General features: G+C 35.2%; 1 protein-coding gene across 2 annotated transcripts in view; it reads left to right on the top strand.

The window, feature by feature from the left end:
* Positions 1-18,575, top strand: part of MOSPD2 (motile sperm domain containing 2) — a 31,908-nt gene extending 13,333 nt beyond the window's left edge. For both annotated transcript variants that reach the window (XM_063183150.1, XM_063183156.1), the window contains exons 6-15: positions 750-810; positions 1,894-1,932; positions 2,905-3,029; positions 7,922-8,092; positions 10,259-10,371; positions 13,645-13,741; positions 14,513-14,609; positions 15,267-15,396; positions 16,529-16,631; positions 17,202-18,575. In XM_063183150.1, coding sequence (XP_063039220.1) covers positions 750-810; positions 1,894-1,932; positions 2,905-3,029; positions 7,922-8,092; positions 10,259-10,371; positions 13,645-13,741; positions 14,513-14,609; positions 15,267-15,396; positions 16,529-16,631; positions 17,202-17,348 — 1,083 coding nt within the window. In that variant the 3' untranslated portion in view covers positions 17,349-18,575. The remainder of the gene's footprint in view (positions 1-749; positions 811-1,893; positions 1,933-2,904; positions 3,030-7,921; positions 8,093-10,258; positions 10,372-13,644; positions 13,742-14,512; positions 14,610-15,266; positions 15,397-16,528; positions 16,632-17,201) is intronic.
* The last annotated feature ends 977 nt before the right edge of the window (positions 18,576-19,552 follow it).

Here is a 19,552-nt window from a genome sequence, read left to right as displayed (position 1 = left end):
GTAGGCTGCCCACCTGAGTACCTTATTGTGGCAAGGTATCTCTTACTTTATTTTTATACCTGTTTCATAAAAACCCTTCTTTTCTGTGTAATGCAATTCCATTGTAGCTGGATTTTGCAAAGGAGACTGACTGCACTATTTCTGTACAGTTGCTCATTGGATAGAAGCATCCTGAAAATGGATGGTATACAAGCAGCTCTTTTGAGCACTGTCTCTGCCCACAGTTTCTCTGCATGCCACCAACTAATACTAAACCTAAAATTTCTCTTCAAAGGAAACCTATTTTTTTTCCTTTGAAAATATAATACTGAGTGCAGTAGCATATTGAACGGTATGTAGGATAATTACTGAAGGGAAATTTCAGTATATCGAGTATTCTTCCATCTGTCAAGCTTCTCTAGTGCTAAAGGTTTCTTTTTCCTGTATCTTTCCTGCACATCTTAAGCCTGTTGATACTCAGCATAGTTTAGATATCTTACATATTGCAGTGGTCAGAGGTTTATTGACTTCTTTCTGTGATTATAAGGGGAAATATGACCATAATCCTGCAGCAGTTTAATGGAGGAAAAAGCCTTGCATTGTGTTTTGAGGATATTTGTAGTGTATAAAAAATTTGATCATAGTTGACAACAAAATATCTATCTTGTGCTTTTTATTAAATGCCTTAACTAAACCTGTACTTTTTAATGTTTCGGCTTGCTTTGCATTTATGCTGTGATTTTTTAAATTTAATTTTATTTTTTATTTAGGACTTGGATTTTGTCAGGTTTATTGTCAACTGTTTTACAGATTATTACCCAAACTTCCTCAGTAAGTATTGTATAATAAGTATTAAGCATTGTAGAGTGGTGTAACAAGAGCATTTCATAATACGATAGAAGATGGGGAAAATAAGGGTTTTTTTCATGTGCTTTCTGGGGTAACTTCATGAAACATTAATGTCCTGAAATCAGTACAACTTTTTGTGCATAAACTTTGCTTTCATCAAAAATCAACAGTCTTTTTGTGAAGTAATAATGTTTATTACTAAGTAACAGTTCTTAATATGTTTATACTTAGTAAGAACTATTGTAAGCTCATAATAGAATTGACCTGTTTTCCTTTGCTTGTTACTTGTGTAGAAGCTTTACAAACTTTGATAGTTTGTATCCTTTAGGAGCCTTGAGTGGTCAAAGAATGAATGGCTCTAGAAATTTATGGGGAGCAATGGTTTATTCTGAAAATGAAAATGGTCTATTCTGAAAATTATTTATTCTGAAAAGGCATTTTGTGTGCATACTTAGAAAACTCTGCATACTTACCTGCTAGATTTTTGATGCATAGGCAAACACTGCATAGTTTATGCTGAATATTAATATTAAATTTTGGCTTGCTGATCAAAGTTCAAAGCTTTAATCAAATATCAAACTGAAAGGCAAGTGCAACATTGTTTTTGACATTCAAGAGGAAAAAAAATTGGGACGCTTAAGTGTTTTCTAACCTCTATGGTTAAATAAAGAATATTTGGAGAAAATAGATATAAAGACTTATTTCTTTCTTTATGAAGTAAGGGGGGCTGAATATACTCGTTAAACTTTCTTCTTTTCAGTAGCTGGTTTTGTAGGTCAGGTTGAGAGCTTGTCTTTGCCTTATATGTGATAACAAAATATCAGAAAGTAATATCTCAGGGAGTACATAATCAATGTATTACTTGGGATTTTATCACCTTTCTTCCAAGCAAACAGCTAATGTTTCTAAATAGCAATTAATTTGTACAAAATTGCTTTTGCAAGGAGGTGAACATGGAGGTTTGTAAAAGTGAATATTTACTTTTTACATGAATGTTATTTTTCAACTTGCTCTTAAATAGAGAAATACCTAGCACTTGGTATTCAGATTTTTTTTTCTTTTCAGCAAAGATAGTAATATTTGAAATGCCATGGATAATGAATGGTAAGTTGGGTTTTTTTGTTGGTTTTATTATGTTTGGATTGTGATAACTTTTAAAATTTAGAAGCATAAATAAGAAACATTGTTCTATTCTGTGTAGATACAGATGAATAATGGAGTTTGTTAAACATGCATCTTTAAATCTGTCAGTTTAAAGGTTGCATTCTTTCTATTTTTCTTTCTGTCATTGTATTTTAGATCATACTTTACATGAAGCCTGTGTTCATCCTGTTGTTTTCAAAGGCTAGGAGATCTTGATAAATAATCTATTCCTTGAATGCTGCTAACTAGAATCCTTGCAGCAGTCCTGTCATTAGCAGTGATGGTGACTTATAACCCGCTCAAAACTAGAATACACAGTTTAGGATAGATGCCTGAGTCTGGGTGCAGATGTGGTTACCTTTGTTCTGATTTAGATACTTTAATAATTAGTTGTAACTATAATGTACAGGATAAATACACTATTTCTCTGTTGTTGCCATATGAATACATATTTTTATATTTGTTTTATATTTTCCTGCATATTCGTGTTTTACTGTCACTGAATTAACAATGGTCTTTGTAAATGCTTCATTAATTTAAACAAATATCCTTTAAATGAGCCAAACATTTCTGCAAGGGAGAGTGTATCCATCTTTCCCAACCTCCCTCACTCAGATTTGGAAACACAATTGGTTTTACCCGCTCAGTACTTCAAGGGCCAAATTCTAAAACAGCAGAGTTGTCAGTTATTCAATCAAAGATTCTCCTTCCATTTCTGTGTAAATAATACCTTTTTCCCCTTGCATTGCTCATTCCAATTATAATTGATAATAACCTGCTTTAAGAGCAGGTTCTGCAATATTTTGAGGGATGTAACTCACTTATAAGGTCTACCAATACACTGAAAAAAACCTACAAAAACAAAATAACAAAACTGCTTTCCTGTTAACTCATGCATATCTTTTGTTTTGTTTGGTGTTTTGTTTTTCAAAGCTGCTTTTAAAATCGTGAAGGGTTGGCTTGGCCCAGATGCAATAAGCATGTTAAAGTTCACAAACAAGAATGATGTGCAGGAATACATCAGTGCAGAGTATCTGCCACCTCACATGGGTGGAACTGTAAGTATGAAATGTCATGTTTCTGTTGTGATACATTGAGACACCTATATTCCATATGTGGGATTGAGGGTTGGTTCTTCACAGATGAGAGATTTCTTTAAATTGTTTTGCCAGTGATTAATTTCAAAATCACAATAATGTAAAATAGGTGAACTTCATGAGAATTTTATATCTACATTCTTAAGTATATTCTTAACTACTGTTACTATTTTTTTCTGAATTATTCATCCCCTTATAAGTCACTGAAAACCACTTAGTTTTTCAGGCTTTCAAGAAAAATTATCTAAGTGTCATTGTCACTTGTACTTTTTTTGCTCCCTGGTGAATTAGAGATGGTGTATGTTTATGAAACATTCTATGAGCAGAAAGTAGGTTTCATTGTCCTCTGATTGTTCTAGCCCTGCTCCAGAGCTGTGATTCATTAAAGACAGTTATATTGGAGCTATTTTTCCTTTGCTGTCTCTAGGGCTGCATTTTCAGACATGGCTGTAGAAGTTTCTTTTCAAAGAGTACAGTAGAGCTCCAAAGTGGTACAAGCAGCATCAGTTTAACAGAACCAGAATCCAGTTCTAGTGCAATCTAAAGAGTGCAACAGCATAAGCATCTTGCACAACAGCTTTCACTTTTCACAAGGCTAGTAGATCAGTATTGCATAACCTTTAAGATAAATTAGCAGAAAAATTATGCTTTAAAATATTAATAGGCCATTTATGGTAGAATAATAAGCCCACTGCAGGAGAGTTACTTTTCATGGTTCTTTTTCCACCTTTTCTCTTCTGAAGTACTTTTGGCATTATGGCAGCAACAGTATGGAGAAAAGGAGGGTTGTGTTTCAGCAATGGTAGGGGAAGCCATGTTCCTTTGTATATGAATTCAGGGCAGTGCTATTGTGGCCAGAACATAAGAAACTTGTTTAGGGAACATTAAATAATGTTACTTTGATTTTCATTTGACTGAGATTGGAAGCCTTTAGAAAGTGCATGTGGCTCTTGAGGAAAAGATACCTTTTTCTCTGTGGAAAATTGCTGCCCCAGCTCCCACTCTCACAATAGGGACTTCCTCATATGGAAAAAGTGGAAATTACTGCACAGCAGGAGTGGGCATTGAGGGAAGGGCTGATGATGTCTGAAGTGGTTTACAGTAAGGAATTAAATGTTGTTTAGCACTGATTCTGGGCCTGCCTCCTGTGGTATTGTCCTATTGTTGCAATAGAGGGACAAGTTATTTTCCTCATTAAAGCTGAGTATCTCCCATCTGCTTTTTAGACTATCTTACCTAATAGTTCATTGTGTCTTTAAAGAAAAAACTTGTGGTTTTGCTATATACCCTCCTGAAGCATCTGATGGAACACACAGTTATGTGTAATCCTGCCTTGGGCCTGAAAGGTCTGATTGCTGATTAGTGATTGTTGATCAAGCTGGCTCCATATTGCCCATCTGAGAGCATGAACAAGTTTCAGAATCATGGAGGCAGCTTATCCACATCATCTGCCTGGGGTAAAAACTTGCAGTGGCAGAAATAAAGTAGTAAACTTGTCTGACAAGAACTCCAGGGGTTTTAACAATTTCAGCAAAACAGTTTTATCTCTGCATATTAAGAGCCCTGTATTTTGAACCAGCACATGCTTTGTTTCACTACTGAGTTTCACTTGGTGGGTGTTTTGAGCTGTTAACCTCTGAACTGTCAGAATTTGGAAGAATTGTTAGCAAATACTGAGACTCCAAAATTGTGCTTTGAATCTTTCTTCCCAAGATTTTTTCAGTGTATACAATAAAGCAGGATCTTTGCATCTCATAGCAGGGAGTTTTTCACTGACCAGACAACAGACAACTTAATGCCCTTTCTCAGAATTTAACTTTTCTTGATGTGATTAACCTTGGCTTCTCTTGAGGCAGCTAGCTGGAGTACAATTCACCATTATTAGTATTGTCGAGCCTGGCTTTTTAAAATGCAGTATCTGACTTGCACAAATTGATTCCTTCCATTTTTCTCTCAAGTGTTTGGTTTTGTTTGTGAGGCAGTTTGGGGTTTTTTTGCCTCCTTCTGATTTCCTCTCTGTCATATTTGATTTCGACAGTTTTAGTTACAGATCTTCATGTTCTCCACGAGCCTAATGCCAGTGAAGAGCACAGCATATCTGCATCCTTTGCTGTGTCCCCTACCAGGATGCAATTTTGAAGAGTCAAGTCCTGCCAGTGGAGCAGATCATTTGGCTGGTTAATTTGGGGACATAACTAGATTCCACTGCACTTATGGTCTTTGTATTTCAAAGACTGTTAGACTAGTTCTGGAAGTAACAAAAAAAATAATCTGTAGAATTAATAGTGTTAAACCTGGAGTCAGTGATTACTTTGCTTAACTAAGGGAACTGTTCTTTGTCTCTGGAAGCCTCCAGCTTCAATGTCTCAATTAAGTTATCTTTAAGCATATTTCAAGTCTGTCTCAGGGTCACTCAAAAGATGGATCAGAAACTTTCCATAGCTTTAAAATCCTTTGATTGACTGTGAAAGAGGAATATTACATGCTTTATTTTAGACAACTAGTGGGCAAAGGTGTCTCCAGAGTACCAAAAGCATTAAAACTAATTATGGAAAATAGAAACTTGGGTTTTTCAAGACTTCAGAATATGGATTTGGTCTAAGTTCCATTGAAGTCCTCATCAATCTGTTGGCTGTGGCTGTTACCACATTGCTAATCCATACATGCTACACATCAGATATGTGGCTTTGAGTTGTTCTTGTCCATAGTGCACAGAGGTTATTTGCTTTATAGCAGGTTTATTTTGGTAGAGCTTGTCAAAAATGCCCAGGGCAGATCTAGGAGCAAGGTGCTGCAAGCCTGGAAAATTAGGGTTAGGTGCTCAAGAGCCACTTGGTAATATTTTTCATTTTCATTAAATGTGCCCTAATTCAGTATTTTCTGGATTTCCTATCTGTTGTATCACACATTCTGCCATTTCCAGCTGTGGGAACAGTCCAGTTCTTAAGGCATACACATTTCTGTCTGAGAAGAGAGATTTGTCTCTTCAGTAATATTTTCTGCAAGACTCAAGTACATATTGTGTACACTTTGATACAAGACATGAACACACAGTAGGGTTTTGATTTGTTGTTTTGCCCAGTCTTTCTCTGTCAGAAAGTGGATTTAAAAAGGATGAATTGATTGAGATTTTCTCTACTGGTGCCAATACTGAACAATGTGTGCAACTGCTGTGCTCTTCACCTGGGTTTCTAAATTGATAGCCCACAGGTTTTCTTGGAATTAGCTTATATAGGTCAGTGGCCTGAAGTTAAGACATGCCTAAGCTTGCATATGACTTCATGGCCACTGTGTGCATGTAATCTTAGAATATATCACTACTATGATTAAGACATCTCTACAAAAACTGCCAAAAATTCTAGCATGCATTCTCTAGATCTGCTATAAAAAAAGAGCCATAAGTTTATAGAATGGATAGATCAGGCATTGAATAAATGTCTTGTTTACCTGGCTGAGATTTTCACCCTGTTAGCAGATATACCCATGCCACTGAAACTTAGGCACTGTGACTAGGAAGTGTGAGACTTGGAACAGAATCTCATCAGTGGGACAGCTCAGCTCTTGAAGCTATCAAGCTGCATGGATTAACAAAGCCAAGTAAAGTGTGCAGCAAAATTAATTTCCCTCTTTTAAGGTCACTTTGTTACATACCCTTCATCCTATGCTGGGAGAAAATGACAAGGCTTTGTTGGTTTGGGTAAGGGAAAGCTGGATATTTCTGTCAAATGTGGGATGTCAATATTCTGTAAGACTACTGTAATGTTTCTTGTGGACTGGAGTCTTCTTTTAATAGTGATTTAGTCTGTAGCTGATGCCTAAAACTTGTCCTTCTGGCCCTTAATAGGATATTGTTTGTGCTGGTGAGTATCTGTTTCATTCACCTAGAGGTCTTTGACTGTTGCTGCAGCCTGAAGAGTAGATGAGATTTAGACCTTGATTATAGATGAGCAGGAAGTATACTTTTGAAACACCTTTTTTGTAACTCCCTGCTGAGGGAGGCTTCATTTGTGAAGCAGGGCCATTGCTCCATTCTGCCTCACAGGAGTCAAAGCTATGATATTTTTCTCCACTGGGAAAGCTGACAGACTAGATCAGTTTACTTGATGCTTAAAACTGCTTGAAAATACAGTAGGAACAGAGATCCCTGTTCAAACAACAATTTAGAGAATGTTAAGAAAATTTCCAGTTAGCAATAATTGTTTTTTACTGATCTTCCAATGGAAAAGGTACCTTTATTGTAGAGTCATTGAGAACTTAAATATTCTGCTGCTGTATTACTCAGATGTCTTAAATGTGGTCTTTAAATCGATTTGGCATTCCAAAGACTAGAGGTCTGAATTGCAGAATATGCTAAAGGTTTACACACACATTATGTTAAGTTGAAGGGATTATTTGGGGTTGTTTTATGGTTTTGGGCTTTATTTCCTTTTTTTAAAGTGACCATTGTGAAACTAACATGCAAGGAACTACTGATGTTTTTCACCACTTTTGAAATATTTTCAGAAATAGCTGTCATAATTTTTAAACCACATTTTTGAGAACTAAGGCGAGAACTTCAGCAATTAGACTGAGTGCTGATCCTTGATAGACCAGATTCTGTAGTTCTGCTGTGACTATAAATCCAAGTTACAGTTTACTGGCTTTGTTGGATGACTGTATTTATTTGTCTGTTGATGATAAAATAGAAATTCTTGGTGTCAGCTTTCTGCAGGGGTGCAACTTGAAATGGATAAATGAAACATAAAAGTAATGAGAAACAAGAAACAAAGACACTATTTCCATTTAAAAAACCCTTGAGAAGGCACTTCTAATCCTTTTGAATAACTCATCTTTTATAAATCCTTATCTTTCAGGATTCTTTCAAGTACAGTTATCCTCCTTTGGTTGATGATGATTTTCAAACTCCTTTATGTGAAAATGGGCCCATTACAAGTGAAGATGAGCATGAAAGTAAAGAAGAGATAGATGCAGACACCAAGGAGACTGGGGAGCTGAATGAAGCACAAAACCTTAATCAGAAAAAGGTATCTAAGTGAAGATTTAGGCAAGACTAGCTAGATGGTTACAAAGTGGGACAAGAGGCATATAATTGGTTACTTGTCTTTGTGTTCTATGTTTTTAACAGTTTTTCTGTCTTCTAATTTAGCAAAAGATCACATGAAAACTGAAAAATTATAATTGCAGTTTCAATCTTGACTCTTGGTCAGTTAAGACAAGTTTCATGCTTCAGAATGCATAAAATGTGCACCAAGTATTTAGTCTTTCTCTTGGAGTATAGTGAATTATACAGCAAAAAGAAAAAGGTTTCTGTGTTTTGTTTTCAAATGTCTTTCTGGTAGGTTTCTTTTTAATCTTGGTTTATTTAGTGGTGATCATTTTGAAATAGATCTAGTTTTCTCTGATACTTAAATCAGTATGTACATGAAAAAATGTTGTTAAATATTTATGCACTATTGGATGTTACTTTGTTTTCTTAAATTATTGATAAAATCTCAACATATAATGTTTTCATTTATTCTCAGGAGAAATTGTATTCCTACTCCATCAATCAGGTTTTGCAACATAATCTTCCTGCAGTGTTGTTTATCCAGAAATAAAGGCATTGTTTTGCACAAGCTCATATGAAGAGATATTTAGGAATATGCAGTAATATTAACTGGGGATATTGCTCTTGAAAATAGTAGAAAAAAAATTGAAATTCACTACTTTGTTACCATAATTAATTTTGGAATGTTACTTGCAAAACTTCTGTTTAGTGGAGTAGAATACATTTTCATTTACTGTTACGGGTTTGTCAGAATAATTTGAAATGTGCAGATCACTAAGTAGTGCAGCTGTTATTTGAAACTTGGCCAGCTTTAAAAAAAATAAAAAAAGATAATTTCACTGACCTTAAGGTCAAAAGGAAGCATTACGTAACCATGGTTAGACTCAGTAGCTTGTTTTCCTTGGGGCACATTTTAGAAGCTATGATTCTCACATACAGAAACATGGAGGATTTCTGCTCTGTGTGTGAGTTGCCTTTGGTGCTTAATAAGCCTCAGTGTTTGCTGGCTTTTAATTTACTTGGGTGATTTAGCTTTCTACTTAAGGTATTTTAGGTTTTTTACTTTTTTTACTCTTGAAATACCATAAAGCATATAATTGTTTTTACTTTTATTCAGTGTAACCAAGGTGCTACTCAGTCTTTTTCAGTACAGGGAAACATGAGGGATAAACTTGGTTAGTAAGTGCCTATCCTGTAGGTGCTTCCACTTTTGTAATCTACAGTAATATTTTTTCTGGTAGTTTTATGTCAAACAAAGCCTAACATATAACTGGTGCAGTGTATTTACACACTAACCTTTTTCTACCACTTTATATAATTATTTAAAAAGTTCCCATGTGGGATCTTTTTATACAGCCTATTTCGTATAAAGTTTTGTATTCCTTTCATTCCCATACTTCAAACTTGCATGAACTGAGTTCTCTTCATGTCTTTTCTCTGTATTAAGAGTGGAATAAAAAAGGAGACTAAGCAAATTCTTCAGTCAGCTGATCTGGAATCATGATGTCAATAATTCTTTCAGTCTTCTGTACCCCCCCAGCACCTGCCCTGTTTTGCATGTGTTTTCTTAATGTTATAGAAGAAAACCCTCAGAACCTAAGATGTACCTGCAGTTTTGAAGGCACCAATTCAATCAGCATTATTTCTTTTATGTTCTGCAATACTTCAGAGTTTCATCTAAGAGCAATGAAGATATGTTTAGCTACCCTGCAATGCAATGAAGTGTGGAATTGGCACTATGTTTTCTGTTACAGTGGTACAGTGATGGTATTGTTTTAATCTGTTTTGATTTTAATTTGCAGTGGATGAATACCAGTGCTTTATAACCTTTGATGTGCCATAACTTTGTGTGTCTGGAGTTTTCAAAACCAGACTTGACCAGCAGGAAAATACCTGGGAAAAAAAAAAAACCCAAAGCAGAGTTGTTGTTTCATACACATTTAATGTGTTATGTAATTTCTGTAGTAAAGAATTTTATTCAATGGACTTCAAGAACCTTCAGGGAATGAATATATATAAGGCTTGGTCTATAATATGTAAACTGTTGAAATAAGCCTCATCATGTTCTTTGAAATGCCTGCATGATTCTGTAACGTGTAATCCAGGTTTCTAGTTAATCATTGTAACTATCATTTTTACTCAGATGAATTCTATAGAACAAATTTCCAAATCAGAGGAAACTGACAAAACAGAGGTCAAACCAAAAAATGCAAAGAAAGCATTAACCACTTTTAAAGGACCTTTATTACATATCAGGTAATAATAATTTTCTTAAATTTTCTGTTTACAATGTGCCTTGGACACTTGAGTACTGAACTAGTTGGTTTTCAAAATAAAGTTTTTTCAGACTGTTAGAGGAAAACAAATTATAAATAACTTTTTAAGATGGATTTTTACAAAGCTCAAAGAGTTTTTCTGGTTTTACAAGTTTTCAGTGAATCTTCTGGTGTCACTAAAGATTGATGTACTTTTGTACAAATAGTTGTATATTCCATAGAATTGTACAAGTGTTTTGTTTATATTGGGAAACCATCTGACTAAGTTAAGTCCTTATCTGTAATGAGAGGACTGGTTTGACATGGTTTGATTTCATTGGCTCAAGAAAAAAAAATGTTTTTTCAAGACAGTTTTTACTCTCAAATCTTGCTGGAATTCTTTTGGCTTTTGATGGTATAAATGTCTACAGTAATAGTTTCCACCAGTTAAACTTGATTAATGGATCCAATTTATTTTGTATGGAAAGGGCTCTATAATGACATATCTACCCAGAAGATTTTGTCATGCATCTTGCAATTATTTTTATCACTAAACTAAAATAAAGAAATCAATTAGCCAATATCACTTTTTCTTTTCACTGCCTTGTAGGTTAAGATGCTTGTTTAGAATTTGATTTAGATGTTAACTTTTATTTTCACTTTCAGTTTGCTATTAGATGAATGAAGAAAATATCTAATTTTTAGGTAATTTCTTAGCTAACTTTTTAAGTGCTGTAATGAATTAGTTTTGGAATGAATTTTAATAATGACATGCTCATTAGCATAAATATATTTTATATGTGTAAATTGAAATTTGAAATGAAGAACCTTCTCTGTATAGCCTTAGTTTCTTGTATGGCAAGACAAAGGCATAAACTGCAGAATTGTGATTATAAAAGAATGTTGAACATTTTCTGTGACAATCACAAATGCTAGATGTATTATTCCAACCACTTTTTAATTAAAAAAGAAAGGAGCACAAATCATAAGCAGACAAGAAAAAAAATCCAAACAAGCAGAAACACACCCAGAAACTTCCTTTTTTTTCCTCTTAAAATACTTCAACCTGTCATTGAATAGAAGTAACTTAAATGGACTGCAGCACATGGAAGAGTAAAGTTAGTCAAGTATAGAGGTGTTAATACTTTTAGTCTTGCTGTCATGGAAAATAAAATACTGGTGTCTCCATTGTTCTTGCTGTTTGTTTTGTTTTTAAAGTAAAATCCTGAGTGCAGCTGTTGCTCTGCCCACTTACTGAAGGTGATTGAACCAATAATATACAGTGCCATTTATAACCAGCTGTAGGCACCTACCACAGAGACCACAAGCTCTGCCACCCTGATTGACTTGCACCCTTGCTCATCTCCCAGCCTTGCCCTGTGCAGGGAGCAGCCTGGGGCCTGAGCACACAGCTGAGGCACTGCAGCTCTGGTACCAGAAAATCATGGGCCAGAGCTGGGTCCTCGTGCTCTTTTGTTTCTTGTATTTTTAGTCATGCTTATGAGTCAGCTGTCTCCCTCATTTAGACCACAATTGTGTTTGCCTTGTATACCTTACAATGAAAGGCTGACTTTCCTTCTCAATAAATGAATTTGTTTGGGCAGACAAAAAGCAGCAGCTTCCTTGTACTGTCTGGTGGAGGAGTAACTCGTGGTGTGTTGTGGTACAAGAATTTCTAGTACAAGCTGGTTATGTCACACACATCAGATTAAGGAAATTCCTGCATCTGTGAAAGTTAAAAAGCTTGGGTGTTTGTTTAAGCAATCCACCCTCCTAATAGCTACATGCCACCTACCCTCAATGCTGTGGAACTTGATTTCACTGACAAGAGCCATAGAGCTGTGGTCCCCAAGCTTTTTTTTTTTTCCATAGGACCATAATTGGTAGAACAAGAAAGATCAGGCTCTGGCAGAATATTCCTTCCCTTAATCATGTTTGTGGCTTATTTTGAGGCTGATTATTATCTTGTTTCATTTATGGTCCATCTTGCAATCGCTGTTACACACAGCTGCAGTAGTACAGTAGTAAGACAGCTAAACTATGTTGTAGCTACAACCCTTCCCTAGCACTGGTTATTTAAGCTGACAATTTGGAAATGCAAGAATGCCGAGAGGAGGAGAGAATTACCCTATGAAGTGGTTTTAAACCCATCCCTTTTCTGGTTTCTACCTTATTTGGCACGCTTCCTTATCCCCACCACAAAAGAAGTAGCCTTGTCATGTGGACTGACTAATGCCCTGTAGGACATCAGTACCCCAACATCACAGTCACCCCCAGAACCTGCTTCCAGCATGGGCGTTCACACTCGCCCTACAGCACCAAGGGCTTTTCTGCTCAGCTCATACCCTGGGTGAAGTAGGAGAAGAAGGATTGGTACCATAAAAGGAAGTCTTTTAGGGAGGAGGTCAAACTAACATGAAATTGGCATTCCAAAAAGAGGACAAAAAAAATGGGACAAAAAAAGTGGGAAAAAAAAATCACGTGTTTTGAAAAAGGATATGCAGTTCAGTAGTACGGAGTAGATTGGCAGTTCTTTGCATGCTCCTCATAATGAAAGTAAAGTTCTTCACTTGCTACTCAAGTTTCCTTTCAACAATTATATGAGCATGCCCTACATTTTACCTACTGGTGTTCATTTGAATGCTTATCCAAATTGAGTTGTGTTAGTTTGATGTGGTTTAAATTATCTCATGCATGACTCTCTTAATTGCACAAGAATATTAAAAACAAGCAATAACTTTATTTATGCATGTGGTACCACAAGTATGTGAAGACTGACTCATAAGTGCAAGTGGCTTCAGCTGTCGTGGTTGAAATTATTGCCAGGTGTGGATATCTGCCTTCTCTTATGTGTGCACTATACCCATGACAAGGATGGATATTTGAGGTTGAAATTCCTCCCTGTCTGTGACACCTTATACTCTTTAGCATGAGCATAAATTAAAGTCAGCAATGCTTTCCCTTACCACACTGCCCAAAGATGCAGTAGCTGACTCTCAGTATCTGTTGGCTGATGCTGCTGTTACAGATGGCAGAAGTCAAGGGCAGTTATCAGCTGAGGCAGCCAGTTCCACTTGTCATGAGTCAACCCTGAGCTTCACTACAAAATTTCTGCTTTTTGTTTTCATAGCTTTTTTTGATGAGAATCTGTTAATGCTGACTGTAGCTGCAGGGTAGAAAGTATCTTATTTTCCTGGAGGTGTGGTCAAGTTTTTTGTATGATCTATTGTAAAGATAATCTGAAGAAGCTAACTGTTTTTAAATTTCCTATTAGCCCAGCAGAAGAGCTGTATTTTGGATCCAAAGAAACTGGAGAGAAAAAATGTTTGATAGTTCTCACAAACGTCACTAAAAATGTAGTGGCTTTTAAAGTAAGTGTTTTATGTGTGGTCTGGTTTACTAAATGTGTAACTTTTTCTTGTTTTCTGTAAGGAGGAAGAATACTATGAAATCCATTTTACAGACAAATTTTTTTATTGTGTAGTGATGTTTGAGGCAGATCAAAGATCTTCTGGCTGAATTTATGCCTACAGTGTACCACCTCAAAGGGGGTAATTAGTATTACAAATCTTTGGAGCACTGACTAAAAAAGAGCTAAAGTAATGGTTGGTTTTTTAGTGAGAGTAATACTTTTTGAAAAAGAAAGGCTTAAGCATTGAGAAGTCATCTTTTTAGAATTTTTCTTTTAAAATACTGGCTGGAAACAAGTTAGTAATACTCCAAAATTATGTAGATCCATCTGCAAATGTCACCATCAAAGGAATTAGTAGTTATGTTTGCTTCAGAATGATGGAGTTTACTTGCATCTTTGTGGATTTTTTTCCCACGTTTTGCATTCTCTGCACATTAAATTAACTTAAAGTTTTCATATTTTCATATTTATTATAACATGTTTTTGGCTGGTTTAAAATATGTATGCAAAAGGAAAATAGGAAATGCAAGAAAACAAAGGATAAATGCAATTGACAGGGAGGAAAAAAGAATATGCAAGAGTCCTATTATGCCTAAAAAATAATGTATTTTAGAGATTTATCCTAATAGTCAAGCTTTCAGGGATTTAGTTATTACAGAATGAGAGAAGTTATGAAGCAATTGTGGTTTCTGCATGCACTTACTGTATCCTTCATTATTCTTGTTTATAGGTGAGAACAACTGCACCAGAAAAATACAGGGTTAAACCCAGTAACAGCAGCTGTGAACCTGGCACCTCATTAGATATAATAGTTTCTCTTCATGGTGGTAAGTAAAACTGTAAAATGGAACTTGTAAGAAATCTGGGCAAGTAGCATTAGACATGCTCTAGGCACTGATGGTTGTGTGTGATTGCTGGTGTGTGGGACTGACTGATGCCCATGTCTACTTGACTCTTGTGTGAGAATGGTACCATTTGTTAGAAAAACATGAATGTCAGAAAGGATTTGAGTAACTGCCTGTATTGATTTACTTCTCCACTCAGGCATAAGCAGCTGTTGTCTGCAACCCATTTTGTTTCTTGTCTTAAAAACCAAAAAGTCTGAGTGGCACTTGTCTCACTGGTTTATTATTACAGTGGGAGTTTATCAACAGTAAATCAGTTTCCTAAATTGTTGCAAGGACAGGTGAATTTGCTGGAGAATATGTTCTTTACAAAATTTTGGGTTGTCTTTGAGCTATTAAGATTAAACTACTTCTGTTAAAATGAACATATATATTTTTGGGAAAACTGTAATTAGAATTATTTGGATTCAGAAAATGATTTCCTCATTTTTATTTCTAGCAAGTCAGTGTCTGGTGTCCTGCAATAAGCAAGTTCTTATTATATGGCACTTTTGTGCAAAATACTTCTATCCTCCTTACAATATTGTTGTTTTATCTAAGCACACTGTTGCTTTTTGTTTTGGTGTTCCTTGAGGGCAGGTTTTGCAGCTTCTTTGCAGGATCGTTTCCTTATAATGGCAGCAGAAATGGACCAGTCCTCTGGAGCAGGTGTGCCAGAACTGACTCAGTTTTGGAAAGAAGTCCCTAGGACCAAAGTGATGGAACATAGGTAAGTACATGGTTTTCTGGTAAACAGGGGTTTGGGGGTTTTTAAGCTTTTATTATTTAGCTGATTTATAGCACTTGTGTAATCATAATCAATGAAGGATTCTCCAAATTCACTTGTGTGGTTACTGAACAAAATACATTGCTGAGACTTCTGCTCTGTTTTAACTGATTAGATGTGGGTTTCATGTATAAAATGGTATTCTGGATGTGCCCTTCTTTTTTTCTTGCTATTCTCATACTGATTAAGAGTTAAGTGGAAAAAATATGAATGCATGTGACAATACATATGAACAATAGGTTTTTTAATAAGAATGTGTTGTTTGAGGTTTCTGAAAGGAAGCAGTCAAGGAAAGCAGACATAAATGCAAAACTATTTTCTGGACAATATTAAAAATGTTCCTTTTCTACTAGGGAAAATTAGAATTTTGTAGAAAATTTCTGTAAAACTTATCACATGTTCATATGTGTATTTTGATATTTGGTGGTGAAAAAAGTAATCTAGAAAAATTGCTGGAAAAATACATTTCCCCATAGACTTTTTTTAAAATGCACCTGTTGCTCTTCTCTCTCATCCAGTCACATTGGGTGGTATCACTGAACATGTCTAGGAAAAGTTCCCTGCAGATTTGACTGTTTTTTTGCCATAGATTATTCCTGGTGTTTTTCTGTGGGTTTGTGGGGCTGGTTTTATTGGAGCTGTCTTTACCTCTTCATGGCCAAAACTACCGTGGAAAAAGTATTTTATGAGTCTTGATGCCTAAATCTTGTTCTGTGTTTGCTTCAAGGGCTTATCCCTTACTTCCCTTTTGATTAAAGTCTACATCATGTGAGTGACCTTGAGCTTCCTTGCATAAGTGGTGCAATTTATTTGGGTTTTTTAAAAACAGACCCTGAAACAATAGAGAGAGGTAATTTGATTACAAGCGTGCTGTGTACATTAGCTACTCACAAATACAAACCTGACCTTTATTTTTTTGTAAACCTAGACTAAATGTAGTGTAATTATAATTATTGTCTCTTAAATTTAAAAGTGCAGGGACTTTATCCTCTTAAGATGGATTGTTTACTCCTAATTACACAATGTTGCATTAAATTTGTGATTTTCGGTGTGTGTTCTTGTTTCCTTTTTACAGGCTCAGGTGTCACGTCATAGAAAGTAGTAAGCCCTCTTCTCTGACATTAAAAGACAATGCATTTAATATTCCAGCAAAAACTAATGAAGATTTACATATACAGGTAATAGCATATTCCTTTGTGCTGAATATTCAGCAAAATTATAGAATATGGCAGAGATTAAAAGAATTTTTACTGAACCTTTTTGGTATTTTGTGGATTATACTATTTGAATGTCTCATCAATTGAAGGTAACTATATCAGTTATAGTGATTTAATTATTTTGTTTAATGATAATGATTTAATAATCATTAAACTTTCAATGCAGTTTGCTCATTATTCTTTTGTATATACAGATCTGGCATATCAATGAGCATCAGTAATATCTTTTGCTTCTGAGTGTAAAGATGTCACCTGCTTGATGCAGGCCATATTGTTTATATATAACTTAAGATTTGAAGCTCCTTTAGTGGGAGAGATTCTTGAAGTGTATAGTGATAGAAAAGGTATTGCTGAGAGACCACTGAGAGAAGGCTTCTTTTGCTTTTCTTTTCTTTTCTTCTCTTCTCTTCCTCTTCTTCTTCTTCTTTCTTCTTTTTTTTTTTTTTTTCTCCTTATTGCCAGAATAGCTCAAAATTGCCAAGTGCTTTCAAGTGCAGTAATTCTGACTTAATGAAACTGTTCTATTTTCAGCTAACTCATTTACTGCAGATTAATAAAAGACTTGAGGAGCAGATGAATCGCTGCCTCTGGTTCCAGCAGCTGTCAGTTGTTTTATCACTGCTATCTGTTACTGTTGCTGCCTTCTGTTTCTACCTGGCCTATGCCCAGAGAAGCTAAAAAGAATTGCTGTGCCCTGGATGTGCTGCTGCCTGTCATGGCTCTTTGGAGTCAAAAAGATTGCAGTGCTGCACTTGGATTCTGGAACTGCCAAAATGAGGTTTGTGAGCCTACAGCAATGAACAAGGAACAGTTTACTGGGGAAAAAAAAAAAAGATAGAAGAAATGAATGACCAGCAAACAAAATTACTGAAATTATTGTCTAAGTTGACTCTTACAATAGGGCATGAGAAAGATGTTAAAGTTAGGACCTATTTTCACTGTACAACTCAATAAAAACTACTGAATGGAAGGAGGAAACCAAATACAACATTATTTAAGACTGTTGTGCTTTTTTTCCCTTCTATTCAACTACTTTAAATACAATATTTCATTTCTTTTCATCATATTCATTCTTACATTCTGAATCACTCCCATAGAAGATGCAAGCAGTCAACTTAGTATATTCCAAGGTTAATCTGTTCATCCAGAAAAATTTACAGCAATTGTGCAGTACAGGTGGATTTTTTATATAATCAGTGTATGTACGTACGCATAAAGGAAGATATTTGTTGTTAGTAATTATTTTGATAATTCAGACCCATTGCTCCTATTGGTTAAATTCCTTATTTTTGTGCTTCTTCTAAATGAAAAGTTACTGTAAACATTTCTTATCAAGTAACATACGCACAAGACAAGACACTATTCCTATTTTCTCTTTTTTTTTTTTGGAAAGAACTTCTGTTCAAATTACAGAAGGAGTGTGGGAGCTGACTTCTTTACTGTGATGGCCTATTATTGGTTCATAAAAAGGCTATTAAATAGTCAGTGAAAGAACTTACTCTGAGCTGTGCAATATGGTTAAATTACATATGAAATTATGAAAAAAGCAAGTCAAATCAGGAAGATTAAATACACTTGAAGGCAACATAGAAGTATTATATCTGCCATTTCACAGAAATTGTTGTGGAAATGGTGCATGAAGCTAGAACGAACTTTGCTAACAAGGATTCTTTGTACTCATTGCTGTAAATATGTACATTAAAATGATGAAAACTTAAAAGGACACTGATGGTATCTTTCATACTTTTAAAATTTTCACTCTTAGGAGATTTAATAGAATTATGTTACTTGAATTAATTTTTGCTACAGATTGGCTTTGTAACAGATTTATTGGTTTTGTCTGCTGACTTCAATAGATGAGAAGTGATTGTTAAGGAAAAATAAAGGTCATACTCTGCTTCTGTCTTTTTGCTTACAGTGTGTTGGTGATGTAGGATTATTTCTAGAAAATAGAAAAGGGCAGTTTAAAATAACAAACAGATTAACTAATAAAGCCAGCAATATGATTACTAAAAAAACGCCATGTACAAAGCAAGGCTGCATAAGTGTTTGTTGCACAGTCTTCTGTCCTCTCTTAATTTATACAATGGTTTACCACATCTGCTTTTTCTTAATTTTTCACTAATCTCATTTCTGCCTATTTTGTTTCTCAGTATTTTGTATTTCTAATGACTTGACAATTAATATTGTTAACTGCTTATAATGAAGCCGTTACTTGGGTTCTTTTTTATGTGCATGCAACTCAAATGCTTTGCTTACAATGAAATGGTTTGTTGTCTTAGTGAGAAAAGTAACAAAGTAATTTGTAACCTTAAGATAACAATAACCATGCTATTAAAATGCCAATTCCTTAATTTGGGTGGATTGAATAGCACTTTACTGTAAAATTGCCAGAAATATATTCTTAGAGTCTTTGCCAATATGAATATTTTAATGTTTTGGTGCTTTCATATATTTTCAGTATTTTATTACTTATTTTATTATTGGTATTTTCTTTGTATGAATCAGATGAACATCTTTTCTATTTTAATATATTTTAGAAAAATACAGTTAAAAATAAATATGAGGAAATGCATAGTCTTGAATGTTCAGTCTTTTAAAAATAGCTGCATCTCCTGATGTTTTTGCTTTCTTGTTAGTCTGCAGATACTTCATATGGGTGGGGTGAATATGGTGCTGACCCATGGTCTGTTGGGAACAGAAGTTGTGGTGGTGCCCGTCAGACAAAAGTGGGACAGGTGACAATGGCTTCTCAAACAGAATCCCTGACAATCACATGGACATGGTACTGGCACATCAGTGGTACCATGGCACGAGGGATGCAAGTCCACACAAAGTTACTGTAGGGGTTCATAACTTCACATGGACAACAGTCAATTTGT

The sequence above is a fragment of the Melospiza melodia genome, chromosome 2 (assembly GCF_035770615.1).
Source record: "Melospiza melodia melodia isolate bMelMel2 chromosome 2, bMelMel2.pri, whole genome shotgun sequence".
Lineage (NCBI taxonomy): Eukaryota > Metazoa > Chordata > Aves > Passeriformes > Passerellidae > Melospiza > Melospiza melodia.
Note: the sequence above shows the minus strand (reverse complement) of the source record. Positions and strands in the feature narration are given on the sequence as shown.